The sequence below is a fragment of the Microtus oregoni genome, unplaced genomic scaffold, assembly GCF_018167655.1.
Source record: "Microtus oregoni isolate MIOR12 unplaced genomic scaffold, Mior012 000101F_ref0000407, whole genome shotgun sequence".
Classification (NCBI taxonomy): Eukaryota; Metazoa; Chordata; class Mammalia; order Rodentia; family Cricetidae; genus Microtus; species Microtus oregoni.
This window is the reverse complement of record NW_024544715.1, coordinates 2,211,571-2,236,979: the sequence shown is the minus strand read 5'-3', so window position 1 is coordinate 2,236,979 and position 25,409 is coordinate 2,211,571. Positions and strand designations below refer to the sequence as shown.

At 38.9% G+C, this 25,409-nt stretch overlaps 1 protein-coding gene across 1 annotated transcript in view; it reads left to right on the top strand.

Moving 5' to 3' along the window:
* Positions 1–25,122, top strand: part of LOC121443157 (transcription initiation factor TFIID subunit 4B-like) — a 121,314-nt gene extending 96,192 nt beyond the window's left edge. The window contains exon 15 of the mRNA XM_041644830.1: positions 20,791–25,122. Coding sequence (XP_041500764.1) covers positions 20,791–20,958 — 168 coding nt within the window. The 3' untranslated portion in view covers positions 20,959–25,122. The remainder of the gene's footprint in view (positions 1–20,790) is intronic.
* Positions 25,123–25,409: the final 287 nt, after the last annotated feature.

The window sequence follows — 25,409 nt, the reverse complement described above, 5'->3', positions numbered from 1 at the left end:
CCCCCTCATCTGCTCGAAGAGCAATCAGGGTTCCCTGACCTGTGGGAAGCCCAAGGACTGCCCACCTCTATCCAGGTCTCGTAAGGTGAGCATTCAAACTGCCTAGGCTCCCACAAAGCCAGTACGTGCAGTAGGATCAAAAACCCACTGCAATTGTTCTTGAATTCTCAGTATTCCTCATTGTCCGCTATGTTCAGCTAGTCCGGATTTATCCCATGCTTTTTCAGACCTAGGCCAGCTGGCCTTGGTGAGATCCCAATAGAACATCCCCATTGTCTTAGTATGTGGGTGCACCCCTCGTGGTCCTGAGTTCCTTGCTCGTGCTCCGTCTCCTTCTGCTCCTGATTTGGACCTTGAGATTTCTGTCCGGTGCTCCCGTGTGGGTCTCTGTCTCCTTTCATCGCCTGATGAAGGTTAATATTCCTGAGGATGCCTATGTGTTTGTCTTTGGATTCACCTTATTTAGCTTCTCTAGGAACATGAATTATAGGCTCAATGTCCTTTATTTATGGCTAGAAACCAAATATGAGTGAGTACGTCCCGTGTTCCTCTTTTTGGGTCTGGCTTACCTCACTCAGGATCACACTGAACCTGATAGAAGAGAAAGTGGGAAGTACTCTACAGCACATGGGCACAGGAGACCACTTCCTATGTATAACCCCAGCAGCACAGACACTAAGGGCATCATTGAATAAATGGGACTTCCTGAGGCTGAGAAGCTTCTGTAAAGCAAAGGACACTGTCACTAAGACAAAAAGACAACCCACTGACTGGGAGAAGATCTTCACCAACCCTGCAACTGACAAAGGTTTGATCTCCAAAATATATAAAGAACTCAAGAAACTAGACCGTAAAAGGCTAATCAACCCAATTATAAAATGGGGCACTGAGCTGAACAGAGAATTCTCAACAGAAGAACTTCAAATGGCCAAAAGACACTTAAGGTCATGCTCAACTTCCTTAGCGATCAGGGAAATGCAAATCAAGACAACTTTAAGATACCACCTTACACCTGTCAGAATGGCTAAAATAAAAAACACCAATGATAGCCTTTGCTGGAGAGGTTGTGGAGAAAGGGGTACCCTCACCCATTGCTGGTGGGAATGCAAACTTGTGCAACCACTCTGGAAAGCAGTGTTTCGGTTTCTCAGGAAATTCGGGATCAACCTACCCCTGGATCCAGCAATACCACTCTTGGGAATATACCCAAGAGAGGCCCTATCATACAACAAAAGTATATGCTCAACTATGTTCATGGCAGCATTGTTTGTAATAGCCAGAACCTGGAAACAACCTAGATGCCCTTCAACGGAAGAATGGATGAAGAAAGTATGGAATATATACATATTAGAGTATTACTCAGCAGTAAAAAACAAGGACTTCTTGAATTTTGCATACAAATGGATGGAAATAGAAAGTCTTATAGATATATTATTTCACTCAGTAATTTGGTTTCCAATGGAATTTCTTTTTTATTTGTTTTCTCTAATTTCTCTATTTAGAAATGTCAATAAAACTAGTATTCCTCATTTGCTTGAGTCAGTCTTAGACATAGCAAATAAAAGTATGTATTTTCTTCCCCTTCGAGATTAAGCAGGTAATGCTGGCTAAATCAATTTTAGAATTAGAATGATGAGATAGATTAAATCTACTAATTGGATTCTTTTTTTTAAATGCTGCTTGCATGTGCTTTTGGTTAGAGTACTAGCCTAGAGTATTCTTAACTATGAGCACTACCTTCTCCTGTGGTGTGTTTGGAAATGTGTGGAATGTCATTTTGACACTACAACTCTGAATATTATTTTGTCACTGTAATACTGTTCCTGCCTTCAAACATGTTATTAGAATTTGATATCTGGGTTCCACTAAGCATTGAGCAGTGTGAGGGGTCAAGTTGACCCACTTAAAGCTACCCAAAATTCTGTTGTTAAATAACAGAAATAGGTAGGTAAATTTCTCAATACTTGGAGGAGTTAGCCATATTCTAGGTTGGATTTTGTTTGTTTGTTTTTTTAAAGAGAAGTTTCGTTTAGCTTAGCCTGGCCTCCAACTTGCTATAATATTAGAGGATGTTCTTGAATTTTGGGTTCTCCTGCCTCTTGAGTGCTGAGATTACAGATGCACACCACCACCCCTAGTTCATGCAGTGCTAGGGATCAAACCCAGAGTTTTGTGTATGCTAGGCAAACTTTCTGTCAACTGAGCTATAGTCCCAGCCCACACTCTAGGATTTTTATAGCATCTTCCACATACCTTAGTTTATAAATTTTCTGCGCAGGTATTGGAGTAAGCATGTTTTTTGTTTGTTTTTGTGTCTGTGAATGTAAAATTCTACCATCACCAACTTCTCAGACTTTTATATTATAGGGCATCATACTGTACAGTTGAGTCACCATGTTCTGTTGGGCACATCTTGACAGAATACTTTTGAAATCTGACTATTAAGGTAAAAGGTAACTGAATTTATATATATATATATATATATATATATATATATATATTTTTTTTTTTTTTTTTTCTGATTTTCGAGACAGGGTTTCTTCGTAGCTTTTTTGGTTCCTGTCCTGGAACTAGCCCTTCTAGACCAGGCTGGCCTCGAACTCACAGAGATCCGCTTGCCTCTGCCTCCCAAGTGCTGGGATTAAAGGCGTGCGCCACCACCGCCTGGCCTGAACTTAGTTTATTTATTAGATTTGAGACATAATTTATATACAGTAAAGTGTGCTGGGTTTTATTATAGTTATTTCTTAAAATCAAGATATTAAGGTGTTTTTATGTCCTTCCCGAAAGTTTAACCATGCATTCTTTTTGCAAAACTCAACCCACTTTGCAATCACTGTTTTTATTTTTATCAGATTTATTTTTTATCTAATTGTATGTATGTATGTATGCATGCATGCATATGTTTGTGTGTACATTCACATGTGAGTGCAGGTGCCCTCTAAGGCCAGAAGAAGGAATCATCTGGAGCTGAAATTACAAGCAGTTTTAAGCCACCTTGAGTGAGTACTGGGAACTGAACTCAGATTCTCTGCAAAAGTAGTCTTAACTATTGACTACTGAGCTTCCAATACCTTAATGTCTATTGCCATAACTTAGTTTTTTGCCTATTTTAGAATTTTGTATAATTGAAAATCATGGGTTAATGTGCTTTCTTTTTATGTCTGAGTAGTTTCATTTAGCATAATATTTTTGAGATTTATTTATACTGACCATTGTAGTAGTACATTACTGTCAGTGCTGAGAAGCTATATAGGATATGAAGACTATAATTTGCTTATATGTTGACTAGTTGGTTGGTTTATAGATTTTGCATAGTGCAGATAAAGTGGCTATGGACATCTTTATAAAAGCAATTTTGTGGATATATTTTTATTTCTCTTATGTAAAGGATTACATTGTAAAAAAAGTTGTATGGTTAACTTTCCAATGAGTTCTTACTGATTTCCAGCTTACTACACTAACTACTTTATACTCCTTTGAAGAATACTTTGATTTTGTTGTCCTGGAAGTAGTGAGGGCAATTATTACAAAATCTAGTTCATGCTTTTATATATAATAATTTTATATAATAAAATAAAATGGTTTGTTCTATATTCATAAAACTTTACTATGTTAAGGTTTGTTTTTTTAAAGCTTTATGGTTGACCTATTTTCTTTTAGATCTTTGACTTGTCTTGCTATTTTCTTGTCTAGTGTTAGGTGTGGCTTGTATTCCTTCAAACAGAGGTAGCTTAACTATACCCTACTTACCCCATTGCATTTTCTTCATTGCCGTATAGTCTTTGCAAACAAATCATTTGACATTAACTATAGATTGAATATCTTCTGAAGACCCATCATCTTCAGAGTCTATCTACTTTAGGAAGATGATGGAGCCTTGGGTAGAAATGACCTAATAGTCATTAATGGTGTGGCTTGAAGGGGACTTGGAGACCCCTGTCCCTCCTTGTTCTCTTGCTCCCTGACTATGAATTGAGAGGATTATGCTCCGTCACATACTACTGGCATATGGCTTTGCTATAGTACCAAATTAGCCAGTTCAATTTATGATAGATTGGACCCTCCAAAATTATGAACCAATCAAACCTTTCTTTATTTGTTAGTTGATTATCTCAAATGTCTCTATAGGTGGATTTTTCTTTATCTATTACTATATTCCAGCTTTTCTTCATTATTTGACTTGAAATCAGGAAATATAGATTTTTCTGACTTTTTTTTAAAGCTATCCCAGGTATTTTTATGTGAACTATATGCATTTACATGAGTTTTATACTTACCTCGTCAGTGTTATAAAAAGCCTGTGTGGGACTCTTTCCTCATTTAGGCTGACATTGAATCTAGAGATAATTTGTAAGCAATGGACATCTTAGCTTTTAAGCCCATGAGTATTGTAGATTTCTTGATTTATATCCATCATCATTTTAGTTTCCTTTAAGTCTGTTATGCCATTCACTGCACTTACACATAAGTACCAGTGTTTGAAGCTTCTGATAAGAATATTTTAAATCCCAGCTCTCTGAGAGTATGAGGCACAAGACGGTACTTTCAAGGCCTGCTTGTGCTACAGAGTAAGTTCAAAGCCAATCCTGATAATTTACTGAATAGTGTGCCAAAATGAAAAAAAAATGGGCTGGACATATGACTGTCGTATAGTGTTTGCCTGCCTTAGGTTTAGTCCGTGTGTGTGTGTGTGTGGAAGTTTCAAGACAGGATAGTATTCAGGCCAGAGTGCAGTGACAAGGTTACTACTTACTGCTCTCATCTAAGGAAAGGAAGGGAGAAGGCAGAGAGAGAGAACACAAGAACAAAAAGTGTAGCAGAAAGATATTAAACATGAGCACAGCTCCTGGAGGTTTTAGAAGGGAATAAGAACTCTTTCTTGAACTGAGCTAGCAGCCGTTTGTGTGACATTCTGACTGCATTCTGTCCATGTTTGTGAACTTGACTGAAGCTGAATACAGGAGTAATGGACTGATTTCTTTGGTGTAGGAAATTTCACACTGGATACCATTCAGGCTACTGCTCACATCTCTTAATCCAGGTCTATAGGCATTTCTGTGTGGAGAAAATCCAGCATTGGATTTTCTCTTTATATTGCTTGGTAAAAGCATGTTTCTTAAACAGTTTTTATACTTGCAATGATTAATCTAGATTGTCAGCTTGATGGGATTTAGAAACAACAAGCAAATATCTGGGCCTAACTGTGCGGGTTATCTAGATTTGATTAATCGAAGTGGGAGGACTCCTCTAAATTAGGCCGTTGTTTTCCGTGGGCTGGATTTAAGACTGCATAGAAGAGAAAAGGCTAGCTGAGCACGCATTCTTTGCTCTCTTCTCTGAGTCTGAATGAAAGTTGGCCAGCAAGCATCTCCTGTTTTTGCCACTGTACTTTTTATGCCAGAGAGACTATGTTTGTCCGAGTTGTTCAGTTTTTTAATAGGAAATTATTCATCATATCTTATTATTTCTTTTAATGTCTGTGGTAATGTCTGTTCTTTTTCATTCCCAATGTTAATAAATTTTCCTCCTCTCTTATCTCTTCTTGGTTAGTTTAGATAAAGGCTCTTTTTTTAAAAAATTAATCTCTCTAAATGCTAATTTAGAACTTATTAACATTTTCTTTAGACATAATAGCATGTAGATCAGGCTGACCTAAAACTTACCATATCGTCAAGGATAACATTGAACTTCTGATCTTTCTGCCTCTATCTCCTGAGAGTTGTAGAAATAGAAGCTGTCTACACCTACCACTACCCAGGTTTTTGTGGTACGAGAAATTGAACGAAAGCTTTGTGCATGGTAGGCAAGCATTCTACTAACTGAACATTTGAGTTTCTACTATAAATTTTCATTATCTTTCTGTTTTGGCTTCACCTATACAAACTTCAATATGTTGGGTAATTTGCTTATAGTATTAATTCTAATTTCCTTTTTGATAGTTTTCACATACCAGCTCTTTGAAAATGTGTTGTTACATCTCTGCATTGGTTTTGTTTTCATGTGGCCAGCGAACATAGTATATGATTTCAGTCCCCTTAAATCTGTTGAACTTTGCCTATCTATTTGGTTGCTTTGGATAAGTGTTTAGAAACATATAAATCCTGCCACTATCAGTAGGATGTCTCTAATCCTCTGTCTTCTAACTAGTTTATTTTGGACTGGAGATGCTTATTCCATAAAGTTCTCAGAGACGGGGTATAGGCGTCTATGATGCCCACCTACTTTTACTTTAATTTCTGTAGCTTTGGGCCTAGCCTAGAATTAGCTCTTATAGACCCGGCTGGCCTCAGACTCACAGAGATCTGCCTGCCTCTGCATTCCAAGTACTGGGATTAAAAGTGTGCCACTACTGCCTGGCTCCTTTGAAGAACTTTTAACAAAATGTAAAGCAAATCTAGATATAGTTTATATGAGTTTTCTTACTTTTCAAATGCTCTTTAGAAAAGTCCCAAGTTGTATTTTTCTCCTTGGCCACAGGAGGCAGTCAAGTTATGTCTTTTTAGAGTTGGCTTCTGTTTGGCCATGTGCACATTTCATTTACTTGAGGACAACCCCCCTCCTATGGATATCACCCAGCCAAGGTATATTAAGTTGCAGTGAGACTAGGCACCCACCCCTCTCTTCTGTTAAGGCTAGATGAGGAAATTCAGTAGGAGGAATGGGCTCCAAAAGCAGGTTATCAAAGTCAGAGACAGCCCCTACCTGCTCTTGCTGTTAGGTGTTTCATAAGAGGATCAAACTACACAACTCGAACATACATGAAGAGGACCTAGGTCAGTCCTTTCCAGACTCCTTGGTTGTCAGTTCGGTCTCTGTGAGCCCCTATGAGCCCAGGTTAATTGGTTCTATGGGTTTTCTTTTGGTGTTTTTGAGTCCTCTGGTTCCTACAACCTTCCTCACCCTCTTCTGCAGGAGTCCCCCCAAAAATTGTTTGGCTGTTGGTCTCTACATCTGTTTCCATCAATTGCTGGGTGAAGCCTCTCTGATAACAATTGGGCTAGGTACCAATCAATGAGAATATCAGGGGGTTTTGTTTGGTTTTTGTCATCACTGTTTAGTTCTATCCTATGTCTCTGGGCTCTCCTGCCTCTGGGTCCTGATTTTCAGGGATGAGCTCCCTTCTCGGGTATGATTCTCCAGCTGGGCCCATCGTTAGTTGATCAGTCTCACAATTTCTGCACCATCTTATCCCAGCACATCTTGTAGGCAGGAAAAATTGTAGGTTGAAGGGTTTGTGGTTGGGTCCCAATCCCTTCCCTAGAAGTCTTGCCTGGTTACAGAAGATGGCCAGTTCAGGCTCCATATCCCCCATTGCTAGGAGTCTTAGCTAGGGTCACTCTCATAGATTCTTGGGAGTTTCCATTGCACTAGGTTTCTAGCTCATTCCAGACATGCCGTCCAATTCCCTTTATCTCTCCCTACATCCTCCCCACCCTCACCTGACCCTTCCTATCATACCTATTCCCTATCCAGGCCCTCCCCCCACCCATTGGCAACGTCCCATTCTCTTTTCCCTTCACAGTGAGATTCTTGGAAAACACCTCTCCCTCCCACCTCCTAGCCCTCTTTGTTACTTAGCTTTCTGAATCTGTGGATTGTAGCATGTTTCTCCTTTTCTTAATGGGTCTGCATTACCTCCCTCAAGATGATCTTTTCTAGTTCTATTCATTTGCCTGCAAATTTCAAGATGCCATTGCTTTTAACAGCTGAGTAATACTCCATTGTGTAAATGTACATTTTCTTTATCCATTCTTCCATTGAGGGACATCTAGATATCTGGCTATTTTGAGTGATGCTGCTATGAACATAATTATGCAAGAATTCTTGTGGTATGGTGGAGCATCCTTTGAACATATACTAAAGAATGGTATAGCTGGGTCTTGAGGTAGATTGATCCTCAGTTTTCTGAGAAACGGCCACACTGACTTCCAAAGTGACTGTACAAGTTTGCACTCCCACCGGCAGTAGAGACACGTTCCCCTTGCTCCATATCCTCTTCATGATGAACCAACACTTGAGTTTTTGATCCTAGCCATTGTGAAAGGTATAAGATGGAATCTCAGAGTTGTTTTGATTTACATTTACATGATTCTTGGCCATTTGAGATTACTCTGCTGAGTAATCTTTGTTTATGTCTGTATCCCATTTTTTTAATTGGGTTATTTGAGTTTTTGGTATCTAGTTTCTTTAGTTCTTTATATATTTTAGAGATCAGCCTTCTGTCGATTTTGGGCTTGGTGAAGATCATTTCCCATTCTATAGGTTTCTGTAGCAGGAGCACGACACTAAGATCGACAATTAAGAAATGGGACCGCATAAAACTGAAAAGCTTCTGTAATTCAGAGGACACTGTCAAAAGCTAAAGTAGCAGCCCATAGAATGGAAGAAGATTTTCACAAAACACACATATAACAGAGGGCTAATACCCAAAATATATAAAGAACTCAAGGAATTAGCCATTTGATATTCTTAGGTGTTTTATTACTTGGCCAGCTGCTGAAATGTCTTCTCACTATTTTGAGAATGTTGGAGGGGGAAAACTTTTTAAAAAAAGACCATTGTTTTGAATAAATTCTACCTGATAGTAGCTTGGTGAGAGTGAATAGATAAAAAACTTTTTAGAGGACTAGATAATACTTTACAAATATACCAATCAAGAAATTTACATTTTCCTCCCAGATTTATTTGGCTTAAAGCTAAGACTGGCAACACTGTTTTGACTCAGAAGGGCCAATGATTGTTATTAGCTCAATCTTACTGTTCATTCATACCAGTTACATTATTGTGTGATACTGGATTCTGCACAGGAATCAACCTACACATACTGATCAGATCCTTTCTCCATGACTGTAAAAGTCTTCATAGGTCACAGACATCCTCTAAAGTACAGTGAATGATGGGTTAGAGATAATTGCACAGCAGGCATGAAGTTTTAGAAGAACACCAAGAAAGTACACGGGAGTGCATCTAGTCTAGAACTGGGACTAGCTGGTGCTTGTAGGCATTGGGGGACATACCTGACTTGAAGCCGTAAACATTTCAGTGTTGGGACTTGAGAATACAGTTGCTGGACTATAGAATGTCCTTTCATGAAGAAAGCATACTGTTTGCCATTAACAAAAAAGGAGAAGTTACTTCTTCTATGATCAGTAGTTTGTGATAGCAATAAAGAAATGAGAGACAAGACTGACTTTATTGTGGTTGTAAATGACTATTTATATCCTGTCTTTGTGTGTTTGATTTTGGTCCTGAAGATTTTTAGTCATTAGAGCATTTTAAGCAGGTAAACCATATTGCTAGATTATTGTTTTAGAACAGTCATTCACACTGCAGGGTAAGCAGTAGTAACACAATTGATAGACTTTAAAATTATTAGTTTTTCAAATAGTAGGTAATAAAAGAAAAAGTATTGAAAGAAGTAAGTAGGATTGGTAAGAGTGGCAGGTAGATCATAGTAGAAGGAAAGGCTGATGGTCTCGTCCAGGTTTCTGGATTGGGGCATTTTTGTACATACATTTGTAGTCCTTGGAATAAAATGGAGAGGAAGAAGGGAGAGAATAACGGTTCAATGTATGTTGAATGTAGGATATGTGTAGTACATTTACTGGAAGCTTTTTTAGAAAATTGAACAGTGGGGCCTGAGGTAAAGATAAGGGTCAGTATATTTCCTTTGTAGCTGACATAATTTCAGAACTGCAATTAGAGTTCATACCCTGTGATTCAGTGTCACTGAAGTCGCTTTACTTCTTTTGAAACACACTTAGGAATGACAAAATTTTTGGCAGAGACTGACATGTCAGACTGCTTGTGCCATATGTAAGGATATTGAGTGTGAGTCAGAGACCTATAACTTCAAAACTTCTGCTTGTTGACCAGCAGAGGGCAGTCAGTCGTAAAAGTTCAGTTTGTTCCGCTGTGTTTTCTTTAAGGCTTAGAAAACAGTCTTGTTTTTTGATTTGAGTCAGGGTATTGTGTAGCCCAGGCTAGTCTTTCGCTCACTGTGTCAAAGTGATTGACCTTGAGCTCTTGATCTCCCTGCCTCCACCATCCAAGTGCTGAATTCTCAGATAGGAGCCATCGTCCTTGCTTTGTGTGGTGCTAAGGGTTGAGCCAGCACTCTATCAACTGACTTGTGTCTCCAGCCAATAGCTTAGATTTTTGAGTATAGATTCTATGCATTATTGCCTTGGGTCAGGCAGAAACTTCATTTATTTACTTGAGGTTGTGATATATGCCTGTGCAGTTGTGTTCACCTGTGCGTGTGTGCATGTGTAGACCAGAAGAAGATGGATGTCTGTTACTCTCCACTTTCTTACCTCAAGACATGGTCTCTTACTGAACTTGGAGCTTGCAACCCTGGCAATTCTCCTATTTTGATGCCTCCCTATACTGCTGGTGTTACAAGTATATATACCTGATCATACCCAACTTTTTTAATGTGGCTTCTGGATATCTGAACTCAGGTTCTCACAGCTGTGCAGCAAGTGCTCTTGTCTACTGAGCCAGCCCCAGTATGCCTATTTATCCTTGCTTCTGGGTCGTAGAGAATATTGAATTTTTATCCTGGAACCAGGTATCATCCTGATTCCTAAATCCCATGGCTAATGTTGTTTCATCCTTCAAGTTTAAAAAACTTAGATCCACTATAAGATTAAAATGTTAGAATGGCTTGGCACTGGGCTTTAGTATAAATTGGACAGAGCACCTGAGAAATGTGGTGAACCATTGTTTCCAGTTCCTCTCTATTCGAAACGCCCCGGTTTTTGTGCTTGGTTAACTGTTCAATGTTAAATTGGTTAAATGTTCAGAGAACATTTCTGTTTTCTTAGTCTTACAATTCAGGAAACAGTGTGGAGTCAGCTAGAGACAGTGTTTGATAAGGTTACAGCAGCTTTTCTGTGGTTTTATTGAGAAGTATAGGAAGGATGTCTGTAGAAGTATACATTGTCCAGCAGCTAGCTCCATTTAGAAGTGGCCGTTAGTCTACATTTTAACTTTAAGCACTGAAAGTTCCCTGAAATTAAAACAGTTCACCAAGAAACAAGAGAAGCCTCACAGTATTTATAATTTCTCTAAAGTTATAAGGTTAGCCATTTAGGGAGGACTTGATGTTAGGGTTCAGGTGGTAAAATTAATTAGGAGGAAATTTCTGGAATAAAGTTATATTCTTCCCTGTTTGCAAACAGTCCATGACTCCCAGTGACTGATAAAGGCCAACACTTAAGAGATCGCATACTGTGTCCCAGATGTTCTCATTTAATCTTCATATGGATCTTTTAGGACCCTCTATCATAAAGATACTTGTTGTTAACATATCCTTGTTTGCAGTTTAAGAAACTAAAGCACAGAGAAGTTAAGTAGTCTGTTTGAGGTTGTTCATGAAGATGACAACTAGTGTTTTTCTGTTCAGTATCTTGTGACACGATACTTGAACTGGATCAGGCTGTGGGTCGCACGGAGCCAGGTTACTTTGGGTGGTTACAGGTTTTTAATGGAATATTTTTTATTAATTCTTCTAGAATTTTATGAATACTACATTTTGATCAGATTCATGCTGACTCTTCCCCCTAATTTTTTAGACTCACTCCCCAACTCCCTGCCTCCTCCCAACTTGATGTCCTTTTTTAATATCCAGTCAAGTCCAGTTTGTGTTGCCCATCCCACTAATGTATGCGGGGCCATCCACTAGAGCATGGTTGATTGCCAGAGCCACACCCTTAAGAAACACTGACTCCCCTCCCTCAGAAGTCATCAGCTCTCAGTAGCTTCTCGGCATGTGGAAAGCCGCTCATAAGCCATGCCCTACTTGATGCTAGCATCTGGACTAGCTGTTTTGGACTGGATCTCACACAGCTGTTCTGCTGACTGACATAGTAGCTGTGGGTCTGTGAGTGCAGTGGTCCTGTCATGTCCAGAAGACACTGTTTTCATCAAGTTCTCCCGATCCCGACTCTCAGAATCTTCTGCCCCTCTTCTGCACAGGTGCTGACATTTGGATAAAGGTCCACGTGAAGTGAGGGACCTGTGGCAAAACTCTTGAAGCCACTTGGGTCACACAGCTCTTGTTTTGGCTTCTTACTTGGTGTAGTGTTAATATAATTTAAGGAAAAGTTGAAAGGTTTTTAAAGATTTTATTTTATCTTACTTGCTCTATTATGTAGATGAGAATAAAATGTGAATGACTGTTTTTTTAGTTACTGCTAAGTGACTTATATCTAAAGCTGTTAGCTACTGGTACTGGTACTGGTACTTTCTCCTTACAAAAATAAGAGTTCTGGCTGTTTTTTTTTTTCTAGATAGAAATAAGAAACTTTGTTCAATGAAGCAATCTAACAAATTGTGAAACTAGTTGAATTGGTCTGTAGTTCTAGAGGGTGCTGACAGTAGGCTTGGCTAGGCATTTGGTGAGTTGATTGTTTCTCCATTCTACTCTTTCATTCTAGTAAGAATCCATATAAAAGAATATCCTTATGTGACAAGTGGATTAGTAATCCCTCTGGTTCAGAAATAAACAATGTGTTCTTTATAAAAGCCTGTTTTTTCTTGTATACGCTTCCTGAACTACATTAGTGATTTAAAGTCTTGACACTGTAGAACTGAATGAATGAGCTAATGGCATGGAGGGAAAAGAAAAGTGGTGGGAAGAGGCAGGTTTGGTGTTGATGGATGTAAGCTGTCATCTGATGACCAAGAATTGCCTGCTTATTGTGACCACAGAGGATTTGTTAGATTGTTAGTTTCTAACCAGTCAGAATTGTTAACTATCCCAATTATAAAAATGGTAGGAATTTATTTTGCATACAGATTCAAGAATTCAGCTTGCTAAATTGGTCATGATTTTGGTGAAGAGAATGCTATCACCTTTGGGAAGTTGTAAATTATGAAAGCCGTTTGTGATGGATTGTAGAATGTCCCTTGGGGTTTGTATGATTTATAACATTGCCTCAGGCCTTCTACTGCCTCCTGTTGGAATGACCTCCTCTTCAACCCTGGACTGCCAGCTATAATGCAGCTCTTTCCCTTGCATCCTTTAGGCTTGTGACATGACAGACATGAACTGTGACCCCTTTGTTTCTTATCTAGATGACTGGGTCTCTATATTCTTTACATCTTCTTTTTGTTCCCTTATTACACTTTCCTTTTAATTTTCTTCAGAGATGAGATGGGGTTTTTGCTAGTAGTTTTTATTTTCTGTCAGTGCAGCATTGGTGCAGAAAGAACAAAAATCAAATCATAAGCTGACTAAATTTTTATGTAGGGAACATACCCACCTAATCAGTGCTCACAATAGAAGGGAAGCATCATGGGAACTCTAGGAAACCACTGTACTCATCTAATTGTTTCTTCGTTCCCCAAGAACTCACTACCTAATTCCTGGAACCTTGCTTCTATGGAGACTTGGCAAAAATAGAACCACACAGTTCTTTTGTGTCCTGGGTTCTCTCAGTTGTTATAGTTTACTTCACTCTATGTGACTTTTGCTAACAATGACTTTTCTGTCTTTTCATAAAGACAGAATTTCTTTTTTTTTCTTTTTTTTTTCTTTTTTTTTTTTTTTTTGGTTTTTCGAGACAGGGTTTCTCTGTGGTTTTGGAGCCTGTCCTGGAACTAGCTCTTGTAGACCAGGCTGGTCTCGAACTCACAGAGATCCGCCTGCCTCTGCCTCCCGAGTGCTGGGATTAAAGGCGTGCGCCACCACCGCCCAGCTAAAGACAGAATTTCTGAACCATTTTAAAATTTATGTAACATGACAAACTTGGTTGCAGGAAGATGCTTGGTGTGAACACTTAAATATGTATAGATTTAGAATTGTCAATAATATATCATTTATGGATCAAGAAAACACTGCCTTGAGCTGGAAATGTAGCTAGGTAGGTCAAGTGTGGTGATATTTGGCTTGTGCTTTAACAAATAACACTTGCCTGAAGATGAGGGTGTGGAGCTAGCACACTAGTTAGCCATAGAGGCCAGGCAGTGGTGGCACACAACTTTAATTCCAGTACTTGAGAGGCAGAGACAGACGGATCTCTTTGAGTTTAAGATTGCTCAGGGCTACACCAGATTGAATCAATCTAAAAAGGAAAGAGAGCCAAGTGGTGGTGGCGGCTGCTAACACCTTTAATCCCAGCATTAGGGATGCAGAGACTGGAAGTGATGTGGCTAGGCCGAGAGAGGAATATAAGGCAGGAGGAGACAGGAGCTCTGAATTTAGTCCGAAGTTTCATAGCGACAGCATTAATGCTGAGGACTTGTAGAGACAGAATACCCCGTTCAGTCTGAGGATCTCATAGACGTAAGAACAACCAATGGCTGACTGCTCTGCTTCTCTGATCTTTTAGCTTTTAACCCCCTAATATCTGATTCCAGGTTTTTATTACTAAGACCAGTTAATAATTCATGTAACAGTAAAGTCCTTGTACAGCTTGCTGAAGCCCTGGGTTTGATCCTCACAACCATGTAAACCAGGCATGGTGTCACATGTCTGTGATCCTAACACGTGAGAGGGACAGACAAGGGAGCCAAAAGTTCATTGTTTATCCTTGGCTGCAAAGTAATTTGGAAAATAACCTGAACTAGGTGAGATCTATCCTCCCTCCCTCCCTACTTTTCTTCTTTCCATCCCTTCTTTTGTCCCTGTCTCCCTTCCTTCTTTCAGTACGTTTTTTCCCCCCAAGACAGGGTTTCTCTATGTATAGCCTTGATCTTTCCGAAACTTATTCTTTATGCCAGGCTGGTCTTGAATGTGGAGATCCACCTACCTCTTCCTCTCAAGGACTGGGACTAAAGGTGTGCACTAACATGCCTTACGGTATCAGTACTTCTTTAGAAAGCACTAACGTTTTTAAATAAATCTAACTCTTATAAACAAGATTATCACTGTCTAGGCAACCAGCCTCCAGGCAGCACAGGACTCAAAGGGAAATCCATGGTGTCACTGCATACTAGACTTTTCTATCCAAGGGGGTTAGGGAAAAAAAATACCACTCACATACTTTCTTGATGGTTTTCTGCAGAAACCTCTATAGAATAAAGGAAAGCCTTTATTCTTCTTTTGCATTCTCTCTTCTTTATTTTCCCAGTGAATTTCTACTCTTCATTGTTGATGCATTCTTTCTAACCTATCTTTATTCTTGATGTTTTCCTTCTAGTTCCTACATTCTTGATGTTTTCCTTCTAACTCTCTCATTGGTATTTTCCTTCTAGCCCATTTTAACTTAATTTATTTAATTCTTAAATATTCTTCTTTCCCTTACAGCTTATATACCCTAGCAGAATCTTTCAGGAACTATAAAATTTAGAATGAGGTTTTATTCTGTTTTTCAAGTGAATGAATACAAGTAAAAAAAACAACATCTTTTTCATATTTATTACGTGATAAAACACTTTACATATTACAGGTGAGAAACAAATTTCCCTAAGAACCCACATACTCTAGCACCTTATTATAGATTAACCATGTAGGCAAGGAAGCTATTCTTCTCAGTCATGTCTTTTACTAGCAAGTTGTATTTTGCTGTTATGCAGAAAGGGTCAATTGCTTTATTACTTATCTTGAAAGGGAATCTTAAAGGAATCACAAACCAAAACTTTTATATATGAAAAAGAATCAGTCAGCGCTACTTTAATTCTTCAGAGTACATACTTGTATCTCAAAAAACCCAGAGATAGATATTGGGGTTCAAGCTGAAGGGAAGAAGAGCAAAAACATTCAAGCCATTGAAGAAGTCTTACCTCTACCAAGACTGGGCAACTGCATACTAAGTCCTAAGCCTCTGTCTTTCTCCCTCTTATATTCCCCTCTAGTGCTAGAATTAAAGACATATGACTCCCTAGTACTGAGATTAAATGTGTGCTTCACCACCACGTGGATCTGTTTCTGCATTGATCTTGTGTAGTGCAGGGTGGGCTTGAACTCACAAAGATCCGTTTGCTTCTGTCTTCTAAATCCTGTGCCACCACTGCCTGACCTCTAGTGGCTTAGTTTTGCCCTCTGGTTTTCAGGAAAGCTTTATTTGTTAAAACATAAATAAATATCACTATATTTTCCTTTTGTCTAACATAAAAAATGCTATAACTAATAAAAACTATATACATTAAGTAAAATAACTATATACAGGCAATAAGTACATCAACAATGTCTTCTCCATTTGTATTTGACAAATTCAGAGAAATTACTCTATTATCTATCTGATCTTGGTAAATCCAAAGAATTATACCTAATTTATTTTCTACCACAACTTGTATTACCATATAAAACTATATTTTGATATTTCTCAACCTTGTATACTTTATATTGCTTTAGTGAATTTCTTTCCTGAGTCATGTAAACAAGGAAATAACTATAACTATCTAGTCTTCAGCTACCTCAGAGACCCTAGAAGGAAATAATATTAACTAAGTAAGCAGGAAGTGCGAACAAGCAACTTCCAAAGAATGTAAGAAATGACAGAAACAGCTGACTGCCTGGACAGTCACCCATAGTTCTCTGCAACATTTGGAGTGTCCACCTTTGACCTACACATCTAGAATAACTGACAGACTTTTCTATGAAGCAGGGTTTTAGAAGGACTGTCCTATCTTGTCTGGGCGAGGTTGGACAGTCATTTTCTTTTTTTCACTGGCTCAGGTTTCAGAGTTTGGGTGGGTTTCTTTGGCTGTCAGTAATAATTGGCAGTAGTAAGATGTCATCTATTGCACACCTGAGTAGCAAGACTTGCAGAGAAGAAAGACACCAGATAACTCACTCTGGACTCCCATGCTTATTTGATCATAGCTCAGTACTTGGAATGGACAGATCATATTCTGTACCTGTCAGAGCTCTGAACTGTAGGTGGTGTAGAGAACAATCCTTTTTCTTTATGGACTGTCCTATGAACAAGATTAATGTAATGGGAGAAAAGATGTGGTTAAGATGGTATAGCCCTCAAAAATTGAATGTGTTAGAAGAAAATGTGTTTGGCTAGATAAAGCCTCCCCAAAGTCATGCCATGAATGTGCATTAAATTACGTTGACTGATTTGATTGTGGTATTTTGTTGACTTTACACACCATGCCCTGCACTGTCAAACAAACCAAAATTGTGATGGGAATAATTAATATCCAGTATTATTAAAACAGAATGAGAAGATTTGATTCCCATGTTACCTAAGTACCTTTGTGTAAGTTTGAGAGGATGAAGCAGAGTTGCCAATCCGATCAAAATGTTTTTCTTTTTACTTTGACATTTTACAAAATTAATTTATTGTTATGTATGCATGCATTTATGATGCATGTGCGATGTGGGAGAATTGTCTGTATTCTGTCAATCATGTTATAAATAAACGCTGATTGGCCAGGCAGGAAATATAGGTGGGAAAAGCAGACAGGAAGTAGAAATGATGTAATGAGAACAGGAGAATTCTGGGAAGGAGGAAGTTGATTCCTCCTATTCCTGCCCAGAAGCAGCAGGATGTGATCTGCCTCACTGAGAAAAGGTACTGAGCCACATGGCAAACATAGATCAGAAAAATGGGTTAGTCAAGATGTGAGAGTTAGCCAGTGAGAGTCTAGAGCTAATGGGCCAATCAGCTTTATAACTTATCGAGATCTATGTGTGATTTTTCTTTGGAGCTAAACAGTTGTGGGGTACCAGGCGGGACAGAAACCCAAACAAGCAGGCCTGGCCCCTTCATGTTACACATGTGTGTTGGTTTTCACAAGAAAACTTTCTGGAGTCAGTTTTCTTCTGCCTTTACATGGATTTCAGGGATCAAACACGGGTCTCCAGGCTTATATGCTGAATGTACCTTTACCACTGAGCCATCTCGCCAGCCCTGAAGATACTTTTCAAAACAGAATATAGTTCTAAAATAAAATGAAAGGCAAAAGATTTATATGATCTGGAGAGTCTCAACGAATAATTGTCTAGATTAACTTGACCTGTCTGTGCAAGATTATTTTGATTATGTTATTGAAGATTAGATCTCAATGTGGGCATCGTCATTCCCTACTATAGGGATCCTGAACTTTGCAAGAGTATAATGCTTAGTGCGAGCTGAGTGAAAGCATGGACATATCTGTGACTCTCTTCTGTCTGCAGATATACTATGCCCGTTTTTCTAAAGGCCCTGCTGCTGTGGCTTCTTTGCTATGATGGACCGTAACCTGGAATTCTGACTAAAATACCCTCCCCAACACACGTAAAGTGAAATCAAGAGTTTTACTTTTATACAATTATCCTTTAAAGTAATTCTTTGTTTGGGTCAAGCAAGATTATTCAGTGGGTAAAAGTGCTTACTGTGCAAGTTCAATAACTGTAGTTTGATCCCTGGAATCCATGGTAGAAGGAGAGAACCTACTCCTCAAAGTTGTCCTTGACATCTGTACACTGCATGTGGTATGTGTCCACCAGCACTCATATATAATAGACACACATGCACAATAATAATAATTTAAATTTCTCTTAAATTTATTTTTATTTTATTTATTCTTCTATTTATTTTGGTTTATTGAGGCAGGGTTTCTCTGTGTAGCTCTGGCTATCATGGAACTTGCTCTGTAGAACAGGCTGGCCTCAAACTCAGATCCACGTGTGTGTATACGTGTGTGTGTGTGTGTGTGTGTGTATTTTTATATGTCATATAAAACGTATATTATATTGTGTATAATATATATTATATGTCTTTCTGAATATAGCCTGTTGAATTCATATATTACTTGTATATATTTTTTCAAGGCTGAACGTTTGGCACTGGACAACTAATTGCTGTGCCCTTTCCTCAGTTGCTTATAGTTCTTTATATTGGGTTGAGGCCTCATGGGCTTTCCCTATTCAGTTTGGCATGTCCATTGGTGTCTTGCTCCTTCACATTTGTGTGGTCATGTTGGTGAGACTTTATATGTGTAGCTTCTGATATTAATAGAAGAGACTCAAACTCACAGCAAACTTAATCCCTCTTCTGAAATGATCACTGAGCCTTGGGTGGAGCTGCAGTTGTATTGTGGATGTAGGTCAGAACAGGACTTTGCAACTCTGCATTTTTATTGGTTGTAGTTTTCTTTAATGGTCTCTGGCTGTTACAAAGAGAGGTTTCCTTGGTCAGGGTTAAAGACTACTCTTATCTCTTGGTATAAGGACAAATGCGTAATGGATTATGGTTAGGAAATATGTTAGTTTAGTAAAATTATGATTGTCGATTTTCCTCCAGTAACCAGGATTTCACTAGTACTGAATAGTTAGCTAGCTCTCCAGTACCAGGCATGGTGTGCCTCTTGTTGAGTGGGTCTTAAGTCTAATTAGAGATATGCATACCATGGCAGTACTGCACCCAAAGGGTAATCATGCCATTCTGGTTGCCTATGTGGTTCATAAATGTCATAGCTGGGTAAAACTGTTGATTGTCTTCATTTATTTATTTATTTATTATTTATTTATTGGTGACATTGAGATGGCTCAGTGGATAGAGTACTTGCCACAAATGCTTGACAACCTGAGTTTAATTCCTAGAACCCATATAAATATAGGAGATAACCAGTTCTACAGAGTTGTTCTCTGGTCTCCACATCCACACCATAGCATGCATATGCCTCCCCCCAGCCCCACATCATAATTCACAAAATAATAATATTAATAATAAATAAATAATTTAACGTAATAGTGCATAGATGTCAGTGTTCAGGAAATGGTCTTAATGCAGGAATACTGGGTTTCAGTTTATTCTTGGATGAACTTGAAACTTATATTGGTTGTTGTGTTCATAGTCAGTAAAATCAGTTAAGAAAATATTACGCTGGGTATGGTAGTACATTGCTTTTAATGCCAGCACTTCAGAGCAAGAGGCAAGTAGATCTCTGAGTTTGAGGCTGGCTTAACTACACAGTGAGTTCCAGGCCAACCGGAGCTAAATAGAGAGACCCTTTTCCAAAAGAAAATACTATAGATACTCATGCTGTTTGTTCACGATTTGACAAGTTCTGGAGGGGCTAAAAATAATAGTCATTGTGCTTAGAGAGCTTTTGGTCTGGCAGGTTAGTGATGGTATGGAAACATCCTCTTGCAGAGAAACATGTAGCTAAGGTTCTTTGTAAAAGAGTGGGAAGTGTATGCTTGGAGGCAACCAGAATGGTGAGTGCTTACCTGGCACCACCAATAATACAACATAACACAATGACTAACTTCATATCAAATTAAAAATTGAGACCTATTACTCTTTTGCTGTGAGATTCAGAACATATGACTAAGGCTAAAGTCATTTTCCTGTCTTGTCTGAGAAATAGAAACTGCCCTCACTCATTTTGCTGCAATGTTGTATGAAAGAAAGGAAACAAATAAATAGCTACTGGAGAGCTATTAAGAATTTTTTGGTACTGTGGCATGATGAAATTTGAACCACAATGGGCTTTTCTTATGTTTATTTTTACTATTGATGCACAAAAAACTGCTGTCCTTTGAGGCAATGGATTTTTATGTATATGTAATTCTTCATCAGCCCCAGGATCAAAATAAATTTATCCATCACTTTGAAGTTTTTTTGTAAAATCTTTTGAGTGGGATGGGCAGGAGAGTAGAGCAAGGAGCACCTAGAAAAGAAGAAATTATTTTATTCAAAGAAATCAAACCATTTCCTGCCAGGCCAGGAGAGAGAAGTAAATGATGTCATGACCTCAATGGGTTTAACCTTCCATAATACCTTCCCAATGGACAGTGGGCTCCTATGTGCCACAAGAAACAGGTTTTCCTTTATGAGAATTTTTATTTTAAACTAATTTTATCTTTCCCCCCCTCCCCTTTCCCCTATACCTGTTTAGGGCTTCAAAGATAACCCTTCTGCTTCTGGGACGTCCAGCCTAATAGCCACCAAACCATTGCTTCGACCAAGAATCACAAGAATCTGCCTCAGGGACTTGATATTCTGTATGGAACAGGAAAGAGAGATGAAGTATTCTCGGGCCCTATACCTTGCCCTTCTGAAGTGATCACTCCATCCATCCATCCATCCATCCATCCTTCCATCCTTCTGTCCATCCATCCAGACGCTCACTGTTTACTGCCAAAGAAGATCTAGAGAGCACTGTTGCACTGTCCTGAAATCTCTGGAAAACAGTCACCAGTTTGGAAGACCACTGTTTACACCGACAAGCTCGCGCTTTCTTTTTTCTTTTTTTAAACTACATTTTGTCCGTATGTCCTGTGGGTTTTTGCAGATGAGAATTCAGATGCTTTCTGAAAGTCAGTACTTTAGAGTATACTTTATATATAAGTATATAAAGTATACTTTATATAGAAGTATCACCTACCCACCTGAATTCAATTACAGCAGCTAGGGACTCCCTCTTATCGTCTCCGTTTTCTGTTTGTTTTGTGTTTTCACACCATAGCAATAAGGTACCCCTCTCTGATACAGACTGCATCTAGATGTAGGAGAAAGGAAGCGTCAGAATATATCCTATACTGAACCTGTCTCCTAGTATTAGGTTTCATGTCTGCAATTAGAAGTTAGGTAGCTAACTGTGACAGGTACCTTCTGAAGTCAACATGTGGCAAGCCACAGCATAGGGTCACTCTTGACTTGGATTAGCTGAGCTAGAATTACAAACACAGCTGATGGGACCATTTGTGCCTGAGGTTGCTTCTCTCTGGCTCCCCACACTGCACTGTTTATGATACCTAGTGAGGCATCCTTGTCAGCTAAGTTTCAAAGCTGAGTTGCTACTGATATACCTCACTGAAAAATGGAAAAACTAGAAAATACTAGAAGGAATATGAGGCCTTGCATTCAAATTGACAAGGGAAAAATGAAAATGGCAATATGAAACAGATAGGCATACCATGTGCCCAAGGAAGGTGACTGCACTTGGAATGACAAAGCTGGTTCTTGTTTTGGTGATGGCCAAAAAAACAGAAAAGGAAAGAGAGAGAGGAAATCATAGGTCAATCAAAGAAGAAAACCTGGCAAACATTTAGTTACAGTATTTCAAAAGATGCCTTTTTTTTTTTTTTTGTATTATCTTATTTCCCAAGATGGAGTTCTTTCTCTCTTTTGTATGTTTTAAGCATCTAGTGCTTTTCAAAACCTCTAACTGCTGGCAAGAACATTCTAGGACACCCTTCAGTTGTCTTAGAGGTGCTTTCAGTGTTTCACCCTTGGGCTTGTGGCTCTGTGAGCAACACATTATGTACCACTCTGCACGGAGGAATCCGATACTCAAGACACCTCCCCTCTTTTTTAAATCTACCTATGTAAATTATAGCTGACAAAAAAATAATAGTGGAATTGAAATCACATACCAAAAGAATGTCACACCGTCCTCCCAGAAGATAATTAAAGGAAAATACTAGGGGAGAGATCCAGGGGAAACACCTCTAGTTTATCACTATACATTCTGTTCTTCCCACAGTATCTGTTATGGCCATATTCTATATTGTTATAAGAGTTTAATTGGCCACAGTTTTTGTTTTAGCATGTTGTGTAAAATGTCATAAATTATGTATATGTTAAAAAAGTAACTTAACAAGAAGTCTATATCCAAAGTTGTTTTGTATATTTAAATGCTTAGCTTTATTTTTTGTAAAGTACAATGTGCTTCCACATTTGTGTAATCTTAGTGATCAGATGTTTAAAATTATTTAAAATACACCATTAAAGCCATTATTTTATGATTAAAAAACCAACAAAACACAAAACTTTGCTCAGTCACTGACTTTGCAGCAGTTTTCATTGGTAGCCAATCCCTGGAGGGTTCTGATATGCCTGGCAGTGAGTCTCTTATTTATTTTGGACTATGGACATTTGGTTGTGGAATCTCACTTAGATCTAAGTTGCTGTATCACTTCCTTTACAATAATTATAAATTTACCTGCTGTTTGACTCACAAAGAAGGCTAAACATAGTTATTATAAAAGCTTTTCTTGGCCCGTTGAGTTTCTCTTACCAAGATAATCTTTTTCAAAAATTTTAATAGAAAGCCTTTTTGTGGTCTACACATGTGTGGTGTATGTATGGGTGTCTTCCACTTTCACCCCTCTATCTTACGTTAGATAACAAAGGTCTCACTGAGTCTGGAGCTCACTGTTTGGTCAGGAGTGTCTTCCTGACTCTGCCTGTGAGCCCTGGGATTTCAGGAGCTACCAACATGGCTTTTCACACAGGTGCTGAACCTACACATGGGACCGTATGCTCACACAGCGGGAGCATACTAACATGGCCTTTCACACTGGTGCTGGGGACCACACTTGGGACAGTATGCTCACACAGCAGGAGCGTACCAGCATGGCTTTTCACATGGGTGCTGAGGACCACACTTGGGACCTTATGTTCAGTCTGCAGGCCCTCTAGCCTCTGAGCCAGTTCCTGACTTCTTTAATGTCAGTTCTGAAACCTGTGTTGTGGGATGTATATTACACAGGGGAGAACAAACATGTGCATACAAATTATTACTCCACACATTTGGCTTTGGGGTAGGTGCATTTTCTTTAACACAATATTAAGGAGCATTGATATATTTTTTTTAATGTGAATGCTATGGATCCAACTCAGGTTGTCACATTGCACAGCAGTACTCTTACCCACTCAGTCGCTTCCCTAGCCTCAATAGTCTTTTTCTTTTTCGAAAGAAACATTAAAAATATTTTTTATATTTTGTGTGTGTTTTCATGTGGAGGTCCGAGAACAACTAGCAGGAGTTGGTCTTTTTTATGTGAGACTGGAGATCACTTCAGGTCATCAGGCTTGGCAGCAAGTGTCCTTAACCTGCTGAGACTGGAGATCACTTCAGGTCATCAGGCTTGGCAGCAGTTTACTGACCCAGAAAGCACATTTAAAACATAGAAAACTCTTCAAACTTACACATGACATATTTGGTTTCATTAGGATTTTTTTGAGAGAAATTTATTTAGAATTAAGATTTTATACTAGTGATGATATGGTTCAAGCAGAAAACACAGCAATGCTAAGGCATAATTTTTAGGAACGTTAACAGGACCAAGGTACTTGCTGATTTGAACTTTATTACTATGTCTGTTGTAGAATCAGTTAAGTGTGTCTACAAATTGCCCTCAAAAGTTTCAGTTAATATTCTGCAGAGGGGGAAAATTACATTGTGTCACGTGTGACTATAACCTAGTAGAGAGTTTTGCATTGTACCATTCTTGTGATATTCTGTCTCATTTTTCAGTGTCACATATAGGCTTCAGGGAAAGCCTGTGAGGGATTATCTTGATGAACTTTATTGCCTAATCTACAGCACACACAGCTTGTCTCATAGGTTCAAGATGACTCTGCTCTAGCAAGTTTTTGGTGGTCATCCCATGGTACTGACATCTCCAAAATCCTGGGGTCTCTACAAATGGCCTGTATCTTTGTCGGTAGCCTTTCATGGCCTGTCCTCAAGGACTTTAACTCTTTCACATAGTGCCAGGCCTCCATTTCTCTCCATGAGCCCTCTACCTGGGTCTATAGCAACTAAGTTGTATCTGTATCTTGGCCAATGGACTTTCCTTAGGGTTTGTATCCCTACCACACGGCACCAAGACTCAGCGGCTCTCCATGAACATTTCATGCCTTTAAAACCAGTACCAGTGAGTGACCCTTACACTATCAACATCAGCTAACAGCACATGATACATTCCTGGATGGCTCTGGAACCAGCTTCTGTGTGCTGATCCAGAGGAAAGATTTCACGTTAGTGATGTCAGTCTCTTCTTAATCACTGCTGATTTCTCAACTTCAGTTGACTAGTATAAACTGTCAGAGCAAAACAAAAGATTTAACATTAGTGGCTCTGGTCTCTTGTAAAACACAGCCAATTCTGTCGGCTAGTTCCGTGTGAACTTGACACAAGATAGAGTCTTCTTTAGTAGAAGGAGCCCCAATTCAGAAAATGCCCTTTTCTGGTTTGTCTGTGGGTAAGCCCATGGTGCACTTTCTTGATAGGTGTTTGATGGACAATTCAGCTCTGTGGGTGATGCCACCACTGGGCTAGTAGCCCTGAGTGCTGTAAGAAAACATGCTGAGCAAATCAGTAAATACCACTCCTGTGGCCTCTGCCTCTGCTCCAGCTCCTGTCTCTAGTTCCTGTCCTGTTGCTCTTACTTCCCTCAGTAATGTACTATGTGATGTGGAACTGTAAATTGAAATAAACTATTTCCTCTTCAAGTTACTTTTGCTCATGATATTTTATATGTTTTATCACAGCCATAGAAAGCCTGCGACACTCACCTTGGGCAAATTATTTTATTTTACTTTTGTTTCCTGTTTGGGGAAAAAAAGTATGTGGCCTATGCGGTGACTTTGAGAATTTAGTAAATGATTGTGTTTTTGTGTAAACTACTCAGACCAGCATATCACACATACTAGGAAACAATGCAGGAGTAATACTTGTTTGGAGATTTACGTCCTGCCTAACTGCTGTGCTTGGCTAAAAGCATA